Here is a 14,074-nt window from a genome sequence, read left to right as displayed (position 1 = left end):
CATACTGAGATTTAGTCTGCCATATACTAACCTTTACAGTCCCTTAATACCCATGCTCTTACCCTTCTTTTTATATCCCTTTTAGATTTTTGTTTTTTTATATATACATTCTTATATATCCTTTTATATATCCTTAGCTTTTTATAATTATTTTTTAAAAGATTCTGATGTATTTTTTATGCTTTTTAATGGATTGGACCATACTGTCCTTATGCTGGTTAAAAGTTAGAATGTTGCTATTATGACTTTTACCTGCCTATTTAAAATAGGTGGAAGGCAAGTATATGAAAAGCTTATATGTGCACTGCTGTGTTTTCAGACATGCCTTGGCAATATTGATATCTGGAGTTTCATGATGCCCTTGAAAATGAAATGAGATTTCATTTTTAAAGACACTTGGAAAATGTTGCATCGGTAGAACAGAGAGTTCATATAAATATGTAGCAAATGTAATAATTTCAAAAAGATTTATCTCTAACAGTTTGATTACTTGAGTTAAGCTTGGCTCTTATGCTTGATCTTTGATATCTATGCTTGTGAAAGTACAAAGATGAAGACTGCATTTGGGTTTGTTGAATGTTTGGTACTTAACTGTTATTTTAAAAGATCCTCTTGCACTATTTGGGGAATGATTCTTCAGAGTGCATACAGTACAGTATATAAATTGAATTTTGTTGGTTTGAGTATTTTCTTGAGCTTTCTTGGGTTCTCTTTAAATACTCTGTGCTCCCTTGTATGCTGTTGATGTGCTTGACAGTGCACTTGTTGAAAATGCATGCTGGTTTTTTAGTCCTGTTGGAGCTTTGAGATAAAGCCAAGAATGTGTATTTCCATTTTTACTTAATTTGCATTTGTATTCTCATACGCATAGCAATTTCTTTAGCTGGGTTTTTTTTTTCCTGCTTTGATGTTTTTAAAATACAAATGCAGGTAGGCTTTATTTTCTAGCCTTAATATTGCAACTGAGAGCTGCTATTTCTTGATTTAGTCAACCCCATTTCTCTGGCCCTTTACTCTGTTGGATGAATGATGGGAAGCAATAAGCACAGACTGCCAGAAAGGCTACTTCCTGTGAACCTGGGGCAAAAAGCAAGGAAAGAAAGATTGTTCCGAATACCCATTATTTCCTATAGCCATATGCTTCATAAAACATGAGAATACAGCCAACTTGTAATAATCAAGTAATAATAGAATACTACAGGTTGGACCATTTTGTTCTAGACTTATACACTACAAGATATAGGCCATTCGGGACTTCCGGTTTGGGTTTCTTCGATGATGGACCAAAATCGTGCTTGCTGCTGGAGTGCCCTGAGCCACCCAGATTCGGGGCTGAAGCCACCCCATAGAGGTGTGAAGAAGGGGGAGCCTCAGTGGGGTTGAGGAGAGCTGCATCTCTCCTCCTCGGCTGGCCATTACTCCCTTTCCCAAAGGCGGTTGCAGCGGTGGTCAGAAATGGCCACCTCAAAGAAGAACCTGACAGGACAAGATTGTGCAGGAGGAAGTTTAAAGGAGAAAGTTTGACTGACCAGGTTGAATGGAGAACATCTATTTAAGGTACCTGGAACCTGAATTTTAAAGACTAATACTATTCCTAAAAAAGAGCTTAAGCTGTGAAAGGGAAAGGAAAGGGAATTGGCTTTTTTTCCTCTAACATCGAGAGTTTTAACTGACTTGGAACATTAAGAAGAAGAGATTCGAATAAGAAATTGATACTAATCCACTTTGACATTAATAGGCTATTTCTAGCTGAAAATAAAGTATCAAAGGGATAAACATTCTTGGATAATTTAAAAACTTTCTTTAAAAAAAGAAAGCAGCGTAGGGTAAAAGGAAAAAAGAGGGTGGAATCTGGAAAATGGAGAAGACCACCTGGAACTAAAAAAAAATTTGATAGTGGAATTTTAACAAGGCTTGCAAAAGATACATTGTAGCTGAAACTTTGTTATTAGATAACAAAGCCCCTGGAAAGAGAAAGTGAGAAAAGAAGCAAGAAACAGTTTTGGATTATTGGATGATTCCTGGAATTTTGGATGGAGGATCCTAATGAAATAAAATAAAATCAATTGGGGGCTGTTTAAATTTTTTTTAAATGGCATCTCTCCTTGAAGAGTTAAAAATGAGACTAAAAGAACAAAAAGAAGAAGCACAAGTGGGAAGATGATCTTTTGGCTTTGTATTTCAATTTGTAGAAATGAAGATCTTGAACTATGAAAAACAACAAGAAATGCTGGCAGAACAAGAAGGGTGGGACAATGAAGAAGCCATCTTTAATGACCAAGCAATTTTAAGCAGGGTAAAAAAGAGAAAGGTGGGAAAGAGTATTAAAAACTTAAGCACTGAAGCAACAACTAAAAAAAAGAGTAATTTGTAAAGTAATCATAATATCAGGAAGAAGCAGAAGGGAGGATCACAGAAGGGAGAATTAGATAGAAAAGGCAATAAAAAGGGGAGGGAGAAGAAGAGCGGGAAGAGGGAAAGGAAAAGAAGCTACAAAAGACAGAAACAAGATATAGAGGTACAGGAAAAACGTACAAAAATTAAAGGTATAAACCTATTTAAAAGACACAGAGACAATGGTTAAAATTTAACTTAAGGAGAGGATTCTGCAAGGGTGCATTGGATAGCATTGTTATATTAGAAATAGAAAAGGATTAGAAAATGTTAGGTGATTAAAGTGATAGAAAAAAATTTCTATTGATGTGTAGTGGAATATTTGTAAAGAGAATAAGGCTCTCAATGATTTAAAAAGAACATTTAAAAAAACAAAAGAAACATGGAAGATTTTTTATCAGTTGACAAGATGGACTTGAATAAGAATACTAATTTTATTGACTACTGTTAATAACTATTGTTTGGTTTTTTATTTAAAGACAGTTATAAGTAAAATATGAAATATAGATGATTAAAGTGAAAGACAACTGATATTAGGTAATGTTTGTTAAAAGAAATAGAAATGTAAAAGATTGTTCTTAATATTAATGGCAGAGCTGTACTTGAATAGAATAATTATTCCATTTACTATTTTTATACATATATACATATATATACATATATATACATATATATACATATATATACATATGTGGATCTTTGGTTGTTCGGGTTTTCTCCCGCGTAAGATTCGAAGTATCTGAAGCAACGTTCGATGAAGTCTCATTCATCATCTTCAGGCTTCTGTCTCCGGCTCTGTGCTTCTCAGAGTAATGTGAGATTGCAGCTGCTTCCTCCTTTTAACTGCCAGTGGGGGTGGGACTTGATTGGGTGGGGGCTTGGCTGTGTTCTGATTGGGTGGGGGTGTGTTCTCATTGGTAGGGGTTTGGCTGTGTTCTGATTGGTTGGGGGTTAGCCGTGTTCTGATTGGTTGGAGGCGTGTTCTGTTCAGGTGGGGGCTTGGTTGTGCTCAGGTTAGTCTTAGTTGCTGGGGATTTGAGCTGGTGAGTTGTGATCTTGCTGTTTGGCTTCTAGTTCGTGGTCCTGCTGCATCTTCATAGTGGGTGTCGGTTTGCTTCATGTATGGCTCAGAGGGGTTTGAAGTGGGTAGTGATGCAGCTGCAGTGCAGCTTCTGGTCCATGGTCGTGTCTCATTTTCTGAATGGGTGGGAGTCTGTTTTCTATATGGAAGTGTGGTGGTGGCATCTTGTGTGGCTCTCATGGGTGTGGGTCTGGTGTCCTTCTTCATGTTAGGTACTCGTCTGTTCATGAGGCGGGTTTCCAAATGGCTGGAAGGCGGGAGGTGTCATCTCGTTTGTTCATGCTGTGTGGGCGTTTTCTCATCTCTATGGCTTCTCTGATTATTCTGCTGTTGAAGTGTTCGGTTTTGGCGATAGTTCTGGTATTTTTAAAATCAATTTCATGTCCTGTGGCTTTGAGGTGTTGGACCAGGAAGAGGTCGTTTCTTCTTTTTGATTGAGTTCTTATGTTCTTCAATGCGTGCACTTATTCTTCTGTTAGTTTGTCCAATGTATGTGGTAGGGCAGGCAGTGCAGGGGATTTCGTATACATATACATACATATATATATATATATATATATATATATAGATGATATATATATATATACATATATTTGTTTTCTGAGGTTCTCGCGGGTATTTGTATGTGGATCTTTGGTTGTTGGGTTTTCTCCGCGTAAGATTCGAAGTATCTAGGCAATGTTTGATGAAGTCTCATTCATCATCTTCAGAAGATGATGAATGAGACTTCATCAACGCTGCCTAGATACTCAATCTTCGCTGTGAGAAACCCAACAAGATCCACATATACTATATATATATATATAGATATATATATACACATACATACATACACACACACACACACACACACACACACACACATACATATATACTTTTTTCTTTTAAGAATTTAGTGTGTATTTTAAGGGAGGGTACTAATCAGAATTTGATTGAAAATAGGTATGTGTTATAAAATAGAGGTTAGAAAATGAATGTTATAACTGTAAAGATGTGACTTAAATTTTTAAATAAGATTTGAAAAAAGATACAAAGGTGTTACACTCCAGTCTAGTAATTACAGGGGAAAATTTGTTTTATGTGAAAAGATAATATGAAATTGTGAACAGGACAGATGAAAGTATAAAAACATTGATTAGAAAGATTTTAAAAATTAGAAAAAGATATGTAATTGAATTAAGAAAGGAATGAGATAATTTAAAATAAGGCAATAGGAAGTAAAGAAAGAGAAAAGCTATTGAAAAAAAATGTGAAAATAGTTATAAGATATGGTTTAGAATGTATAAGATAAATATGTATTGAGTTTGTGTCTGCATGGAGAAGTGATAACCTGGGGCCACGCTGTTCTCAAAAAAAATTTTTTTATTTGTATTTGTATGTTTTGGGAAAACTTAAATAAAACTTTTATTTAAAAAAAAGAGATAGACCATTCTCAGCTTACAAATATGATCAGTCAATACATTTGGCTTTGTTTCTATATATAGTAAAAGTGTTGATATACATGGATTTTGTTTAAAAAAAATAAAGTCCTACTGCAATTTTGTTTTGTTTATATCAGATCAGAGAAACTATTGCTGTATTTCTAATTTAATCCAGAAAACCTTCAGCTACTTTATATCATTATGAAGTTTGGAGAAATGAAATATATGTAATATTAATGTAAAGTTTCCTTGCTTTATTGTTTATGTGTGTTTCAAGGCGAAGCACTATCAATCTCACTTGCATAAAAATAATTAATCGCATGCATACAGACACATATATACGATGATCTGAGCTTTATGCCTTTATATAAAATTTAAAGTTTTTAATCTCCATTTAGAACAATTATAGGTGGGATTATAAATATTGTGGCATAGTTATATTAGAACCCTCTCTATTGTTTTGCATTAGTCACTGTAGCTAATTCTCTTTACAGAGCTTTTGACAGACCATTTTTTAAAAAAGCTTCACTTGAGGGTGAATAACTTAATAGGGGGTCAATGTAGAAAAATATATTTATTTTTCTTTCTCTTTTATATTATCAGTTGGATAATTATTGAAGTCAATATTAAGCATTTATTGCACTTTTAATCAATGCCAAAGAGTACTCATAATCCAAATGCAATGCTAAAACAATGAAATTGATATTTTAATAAATAAATATGCTATCATTTTACAACATTAAAATGGAGGAAGCTGCAATGTTTCCATTTTCAATATTCAGTTTAAAAGATTGGCTATTTTAATGGAGCCAGTCATTTTGAAAAGGGCTCATTATTAAACAATCTGTGCACTTTTTTTCTCAGTCCTCAGTCATCTTGTAAAAGTAGGCTGTCTACTGTTTTGACATTTCCTATTGTTTCTTTGCTATATGCATTGGCCTGTTTTGGCAATGATGCTTTTACTTTATTTCTTATGATGCTTTTTTTCTGCTATCAAATTATTTCATGTCAGTTTAGAAAGTAATTCTGAGACATGTAGTTTTGAGCTGACATGATCCATTATTACCAATATTATTAATACAGTTCATTAATATCTCAGTGTTTGATCATTTGTTTGTTATAATTAGATAATGTATATTGTTTTAATATGGTAATCCTTTTTTCTATTGCAAAATCAATGGAGCTGTCAAGATTGTTTTTTATTGATACAGAAAGGTGATCTGTGTGTGTCTGTAGAAATATCTAAAAACAATTTGAGATTATAAAACAAGCTTATTTAATAACATTTGGAAGTCAGGTTTCCAAGTGATAAAATCCAATTTAAAAAGAAAAGCACAAAGTCCATCTTCCAAGACAATTTCTTTTATTTAGGAAAGCATCAAATTGGCAAAGTCCATGATTAATTCTGGATCTGACACAACCTGGAATTACCCTACATATTAGAAGTTAGAAAAAAAAAACCAAAAGTCACATCCTCCAATAGAAGTAATTCAACGTTGCTTGATGTAATAAATGTCCACCTCCAGTGCCTAGGCACGGACAGCTCAGGTTCCCACAGGAAGAATGATCACCCAGCCTAAACAACTCTCTCTATTTCTACTCCTACCCCCTTAGGAATGTGGCAAACCCGAAACCCTTCCCCCATGACTGCCAAAGAGAAAGTAAGAAAAAGAATATATATTAAGCCTAACTAAAATGGCTACACATATGTCAATACCGGGCTTGACAGGCTGCCCCTCCTCTGTTGAAAAGAAATCCCTGCAATGAAACAAAATACACAAAGATTGAAATTAGGTTAAACACAATCATATAATGTGCATTTTAACCATCTCTGCCACCCACAGAATTTGGTTTTGGCTTATTTGGATATTTTTCATAGAATTTCCCCACCAATCTATTATTAGCAGCTATTAACCCGTCACTTGTAAAATTGGATAGCCTTTCCAATAAATTAAATATTGTAACTTCCTGGTCATTTCTGATTTGTCTTTGATTTTTTTAGGGTTGGGCTTGTGCCCATGTGATTACTTGAGCTGTCTCTTAAGAGGACGGTGGAATGATTGGGTGAAATAATTTTTCTCATTTACAGTCAAATTGGGGCTTCCTAGACAGCGTGTCTACTAATAGATTTTTCCCCCTAGGAGGTATTTCAATTGGAAATTGAACCTTTTGAAGTATTGAACCCATCCTCTGCCTGGATAAAATGCCCATCCCGGAGGAATTTAGTCAGCTGGAGGTAGACGAAGTGTGGGGAGAACTCGTTCCTTGATGGATTCTTTGTGGACTCCCCTTCTACTCCTCTCCATTCCACTCTTCGGGTTGAATGATATAATGGTGGAAGATCTCCCGCAGTGGTAGATCGCTCTCTTCTGGAAGGAGAATATTCTTCCAACAACTGGGTTGACAGGCTGGAAGCTCTTGTTTCATGATCTCTCCAGGTGGGAATTTGCCTCCTTTGCTGGCCCCTACCTTCGCGTCCGATCACAAGTTGTTCCAGCTAGTCAGGTAGATCCTTGAAGGTTTGGCTTCACACTGCCATTTGATACTGCCATTCAACTGGCTTATTGTGGTCTCCCATAGGCCTATGGGACCTGTTGCTGCTCTCCACTCTAAGATTGTTGCTCGAAACTCCCTGGCTGCAGTTAATGGCCGATCGATTAACGGGTCAGGAAGGGTTGCTTGGCCAAGCAGGTCTCTTTCCATCCACTGGATACTTGTGCTTCCAGACCACCCACTCAGGGATTTTGGATGAACCCCTAGCTGGCACACAATATCTTCCATGACCGTCGTTACTCTGATGGTCTCCTGGGGAATTCGTTGGGAGGCCTGCTGTTCAACTGGCAAATTAACACAAGGCCCCCCACAGAATTTACACTCACATTCCGATGCCCCTGGATCCCGTCCTTCTGCCATCTTCCCTGAGTCTTTACTGTTACCCAAAACTCCAGGTAAACAGCCAGGGCTCAGGGTCCTGAATAACAATGCTTCTCCGAGATTATGGTTTTTATGAGATCCAGAATAATGTCAGGTTTCCAAGTGATGAAATCCATTTTAAAAAGAAAAGCATAAAGTCCATCTTCCAAGACAATTTCTTTTACTTAGGAAAGCATCAAATTGGCAAAGTCCATGGTAATTCTGGATCTGACACAATCCGGAATTACCTCACATATTAGAAGTTAGAAACAACCCCCCAAAATAGAAGTAATTCAATGTTGCTTGGTATCATAAATCTCCATCTCCAGTGCTTAGGCACGGCCAGTTCAGGTTCCCACAGGAAGAATGATCACCCAGCATAAAGAACTCTCTCTATTTCCACTCCTACCCCCTTAGGAATGTGGCAAACCCGAAACCCTTCCCCCATGACTGCCAAAGAGAAAGTAAGAAAAAGAATATATATTAAGCCTAACTAAAATGGCTACACATATGTCAATACTGGGCTTGACACTTCTCCTCTTTCATTATTACTTATTCTCCCGATGAAATCATAACATGCGCATCAGTCATATTTCAGTTCTGTTTTGTCATCTGTTTTCCAAAGTGTTCTTGAGAGCAGAGACTGATTTTGTATCAAAGCAGAGCTGGGTGTCATAGATCTCTTTCTCAGAGCAAGTTTTCCTGCCTTGCCAAACATTAATTGATGCAGTAGATTAGAAATTAAATCAGGAGTTTCATGTGGATGGAGAAGAAGCAAAGAAACATATACTTCATATAATTTGAGACATAAAATGCTTGCATGGAATGTGAAATGACAGTAACTAATTTTTTAGAAGAACAAAGTTGATAAACCTTGTATCTACTGTGTCCATCTTGTTTAACTCACCACTCATTTTCCATTATTATAATTTTTTTCTTCAGCATTCAGCTCCCCAATCCGTACCCAGGGGTAAAAATTAAAACGTTGCTTCTTCACCAAATTCCTACATAAAGGGCCCTTGTACACATCCAGTGCCTTTTCCCTCATCAGCCTTTTCCCTCATCATAATAACGTTCATAATAAAGCAATCTACAAGAGTCCCCATTTTCCTGCTCTTGTGTGGGGCAATGCTCCTCTAGCCCAGCGATATCAAACTCAAGGTCTGTGGGCCGGATTTGGCCCACAGGGTGCTTAGATCTGGCCTGTGAGGCCGCCATGGAAACAACAAAGAATTGGCCTGCAGTGACTCTGCCAGCAAAAACAGCTCGGGAGGGTTGTGTGCCACCCTCCTAAGCTGTTTTCGCTAGCAGATGGTTGCAGGAGGCCGTTGCAGCCAAAAATGGAGTTTGGGATCCCATTTTCACTGGCAGGAGCTTGGGCCACCACAGACTTGTGCCCCCAACACAAGTCACACTGAGATGGTCATGTCCCCCCCTTGACTGCCCAAGGTCAATCACAACCCTGATGCAGCCCTCAGTGAAATTGAGTTTGACACCCCTGCTCTAGCCAATTGTTGAAGAGATTACTAGAAGAGAAAATAGCTGGCAAAGTGCTCTCAATCTCAGTTTTCACTTCAGTTTTTCAGTGAGGAAAGAGAAAGAAAATAAGTTGGGGAAGTAACAAGTCAGTTCTCATTCAATAGAAAAAATAGAGTACTTTGGGGGTTCTGCTGGTAAGAAGGTGGAATCCTAAAAGTAGGAAAACCAGGAATTCTCAGCATTCAGAAGCTGCTCCAGAAGATGTGAAATTTGTACTATAACATTTCCTCTGGAACAGAAACTAATTAATTTTTAAAATTCCAATCAGCATGATTTTTGATGATGGCTGAAAGTGTAGAAAGACACCCGATACATGTATCCCTTATTTCAGTTACTTTTTTAAACTGGAAGCTGCAATTATGCAATGAAGAGCAGTCTATTAATGAGCCAGCAGAGACCAAATAAAGGTTTGAAGAACTTTCTAATTCTAAAGTTGTAAAAATGTAACATGATTGCAGAATGTACTAATGATATTTTTCAACTACTTTTGGTATGTTGCTTTTGTATGAATCATCATGATAAGATATGAATGGGAAAGTAGCAGGCTGGTTCAACTATTCTTCTGGCATGGAAAAGAGGACCACAGCACATGAGAAGTGCAGCCTTTATTCTTCAGACAATTCCCACTTTCCTATTTTTAATAATGCTTATGCTGTCTAATTCTTAGTAGTGCTTATACTGCATGCAAATGATCAAAGGAACAGCTTGTAAAATTTGGGAAGAGTGGTAACATAATAGGATTAGGGTTAATTCCTAAAGCTGCCTCTTTGGGTACTGTGACTGTAGCTCATAGATGGTATTCAGCAGGTTCTGACCAGTTCTGGAGAACCAAGTAGCAGAAATTTTGAATAGTTCAGAAAACTGGCAAATACCACCTCTGACTGACCCTGCCCGCTTCTATTCTTTGCCTTCTGAGTCCCAGTTGGATCTTCTTTTGTTGCCCTGCACAGGAGAACAGAGCTGGAAAGCAGGTTAGTAGGATGGGGAGGAAATGCGATTTTTCAGTAACCTTCCCCCAGGAGTGGGGAGGGAATGGAGATTTTACAGTATCCTTCCCCTGCCATTCCCACAAAGCCATGCCACACTCACAAAGCCATGCCCACAGAACTGGTAGTAAAAAAAAAAAAAAGAATCCCACCACTAGTTAATTCTCCAAGACACCTCTCTGGTTCTGCTCCTTGGAGGCTTAGTTCCAGCTGAAACTATTCTGAAAGTCGGGACAGCTACTTTGAGTCTTGTATGAATCTGTTTTTGTTTAACATTAAGTTAAACAAAAACTGCACAGTACTATAGACAGTCATTGTTAAAACACTCCAAACAAGGAGGGAAAGAACAAATGTGATCATTTGTACCTTTGCCCTTTTCACAGCTTGAGAAAAGATTGCAAATGGGAGAAAAATCTTATTGGTTTCTTTGGAGGAAGAAGGTACATTCTAATCATTCCGAGGGAGCTATAATCCCCCATTCCATATTTGCTTTCTGGAAAGGGCATCACCCATAATGACTACCCATAAGTAGTTGCATATTTTCAGAAGATCTGCTTTCATCCTCAATGAAGCGTGGAAATTTAGAGGGAACTTCCCAAACAAATATTTATGTAATGAATACAATATGAAACCTACTCTGTCATCTCAGGTACAGAAACATATTAGAATTGTTAGAGCTATTTGTAAATATTTTAATTGTTTAAACTCTTAAGTTGTAGATGTATATACATCTCCCAAAATATAACCTTGTTTTTTCTACATCTTTTGTTTTTAGAATATCATTCTTAAAAGATGGAAGCTTCCAAATAGCTAATGTGAGTAAATCAGATGCTGGAAGTTATACCTGCCTGGCAGAAAACAAGTTTGGAAAAGCTAGTAGCTCAACTACTTTATTAGTAACAGGTAATTAGATAGCTAATAGTCTTTTACTTGAAAATTATATTGAGTAATGTGTGAAGGAGATATTTTGATTTTGAATTTTTTATCTTATGTTAGGATAACATAGTGTACATAATTTAAATGAAGTATGTAATTTGAGATCTTTCTAAATTGCTATGAATGCCACACTGTAGAATTTTTCTGAGGTTCAGAACTGCCAGTGCAGATGGCATGGAATAGCCATTAAGCCTCTGGAAACATCTATTAAAAGCATTAAGGTATGAGAGGTTAAGATATGCCATCAAATGTTAATATCCTAAGAGGTAGTCATGGATCTCCCCTCCAGAATCTGAAGAAATGAAACAGAACTAAACAGGGAGTGATCTTTTATTTATAGTCATGGAATGTTCCAGTAAAAGTTCAAAAGAAAGGATTTTCTTGATCTATCAGTCAACAGAGAATAGTCGTCAATAACATAACAATTTTGGCAAAGAGAAGATGTTGTACACAATTAGAAAGTAAGGTGCAGCAAGAGAGAGTAAAGAAAATCATCACAGAATCTTTTCCATTTACTGAAGAAAATGAAATACAAATTTGTGTACAAATAAAAGAGGAAACCTGATACAACAGTGTCATGATGGACACAGACAGCCAAAGCCCCACGCTTTTTAAAAATGTATAGCAGAATTCTCCAACCTTTCTAGCTTTGTGGACTAGCAGGGGAGGGAAAAAGGATGGTTCCACAGAGTGACGAGCAAACATGCGCGTGCAACTCACTTAAGAGGGGATGCATGTGTGTCCTTGCCCACCATTTCCGTGGCCCAGTTCTGAATGACTGAAGTCTCAGTAGTGGGCTGCAGTCCAGGGTTTGGGGTCACTTGATATATAGTACATCACACATAGAAAATTGATTTCCCAATTGTACCCACCATTTTTAATCAATGTTTCTCACTACAAATACCTGTGAAAGAAATACTTGCAACTTGGGACATTCTTTTTGAAAAGCTAGTTTATGTAATTTGCATATTAAAATAATAGATCAAAATGTTTTTTTTTAAAGTTCCAAAATAACTTAGAGTTGTTTTAGTCCTCTTCTGCATTAATGGACAGCCTGCATCTTGCAAGTTTCATGCACGATCAACATCCTTTTTGTGGTGCCCGTAGCAGGCCTAAAGGGACCAGGAAAAACTTTTACACAATAAAATTATTCTCTGCTCCCTACATTTTCCCCATGGAGTTTGAGGGACAACATGAACTAGACTGAAACAATTTTGCTTCTTACATTTCATATTAACCCTCCTCCCTCAAAAAAAAAAAAAAAAACGACAAAGGATATTTTATCCTCCTTACATCATATGGTGGCAAAAAAATTCCATAATAATCATATTATAATATTTATCACATTGTGTGAGAACCTTGAGGCTTGGATTTGTTAAGGTTTATCGGGTTAAGCATTTCTTTATTTTAACTATGATTTTCTGAGTAAGCCACATCAACCAATAAAACAGCTTGCCCTCTGAAGTTGTGGGAGCGCCATCACTTGAGACTTTCAAGAAGAGATTGGACTGCCATTTGTCAGAAATGGTGTAGGGTCTCCTGCTTGGACTGGGTTGGACTAGATGACCTACAAGGTCCCTTCCAACTCTGATTATCTGTTAACTTATTGGTATTCACACTTTGAGGTAACCAAAATTCACATTTTTACAAAGTATGATTGTTTCAATAGCCGTGTTATTGAACACGAAACCAACAACCCGATAGCATACATACAAATAACCCTACTCAATCTTTCTACATGATTTTCTCTAAAGGGTGACTGGACACAAGTTATCAAACTGTATCTAGTTGGCCTTTTTTTAAAAAAATGTTAAGTCAATTTTGTGCAAATATAACATGATTACAGCATTATTAATTTATTTTTGTTGTTAATATTCTTGGAGTATAGATGGAGTTTGGAAAACCTAATGGATAGCTTTGAGTTGACACAGATTTTTCAGTGTACTCTTAATGGAACAGAACATTGTTTTAAAAAGCATCATGAATGTAACACATTAAGCACAAGGAGCTAGAATTGACTCTATATGTTCTTTGCAGATCCAACCCGGATAACACTGGCACCATCAAATATGGATGTGACTGTAGGAGAAAGTATAATTTTACCCTGCCAAGTTCAGCATGACCCACTCCTGGATATAAGTTTCATATGGTATTTTAATAGTGCATTGACTGACTTCAGAAAAGATGCATCCCATTTTGAGAAAGTGGGTGGGGTAAGTTATAATGTAATTGTGTAAATTTGCTTTATTATTAGACCTGGAATCGTGAAAAAGCAAAAATAAAAAAAAACACCAATTATATTCTTCTTTAGACTTATATGTATACCGCTTCATAGTAATTTACAACCCTCTCTAAGCAGTTTACAAAATATCAGCATATTGCCCCCCAACAGTTTGGATACTCATTTTACCTACTTTGGAAGGATGGAAGGTTGAGTCAATCTCAAGCCCATTAGGATCACACTCCAGATAGTGAACAGAGTTTGCCTGTAAGACTGCTTTCTAACCCCATCACCACCAGGGCTCCTATAACTAGCATTAAGATTATAGTTTTGTGGTTAAATAAATTATGATAGCATGAAACTTATTTTATACAGGTAGTCTTTGACATCAAATTTGATCCCAAATTTTCTGTTGCTAAGCAAGACAATTGTTGAGTTTTGTCCCAGTTTATGGACTTTATTGTCACAGTTGTTAAGTGTATCACTGCAGTTGTTAAATTAGTAAAACAGTTGTTAAGTGAATCCTACTTCCACATTGACTTTGCTTGTTGGAAAGTTGCAAAATGTAATCACATGACCTCAG

The 14,074-nt window shown here is 36.7% G+C and overlaps 1 protein-coding gene across 2 annotated transcripts in view; it reads left to right on the top strand.

Annotated features, from left to right (window-relative positions):
- Nucleotides 1-14,074, top strand: part of LOC113450057 (contactin-3-like) — a 196,063-nt gene that overhangs the window by 152,340 nt on the left and 29,649 nt on the right. For both annotated transcript variants that reach the window (XM_026721214.2, XM_087923692.1), the window contains 2 exons: nucleotides 11,110-11,237; nucleotides 13,308-13,483. In XM_026721214.2, coding sequence (XP_026576999.2) covers nucleotides 11,110-11,237; nucleotides 13,308-13,483 — 304 coding nt within the window. The remainder of the gene's footprint in view (nucleotides 1-11,109; nucleotides 11,238-13,307; nucleotides 13,484-14,074) is intronic.

Source organism: Pseudonaja textilis, chromosome 2 (genome assembly GCF_049901715.1).
Source record: "Pseudonaja textilis isolate UNSWEBS1 chromosome 2, rPseTex1.2, whole genome shotgun sequence".
In the NCBI taxonomy this organism is placed as follows: Eukaryota; Metazoa; Chordata; class Lepidosauria; order Squamata; family Elapidae; genus Pseudonaja; species Pseudonaja textilis.
This window is presented reverse-complemented; position numbering and strand designations above follow the sequence as displayed.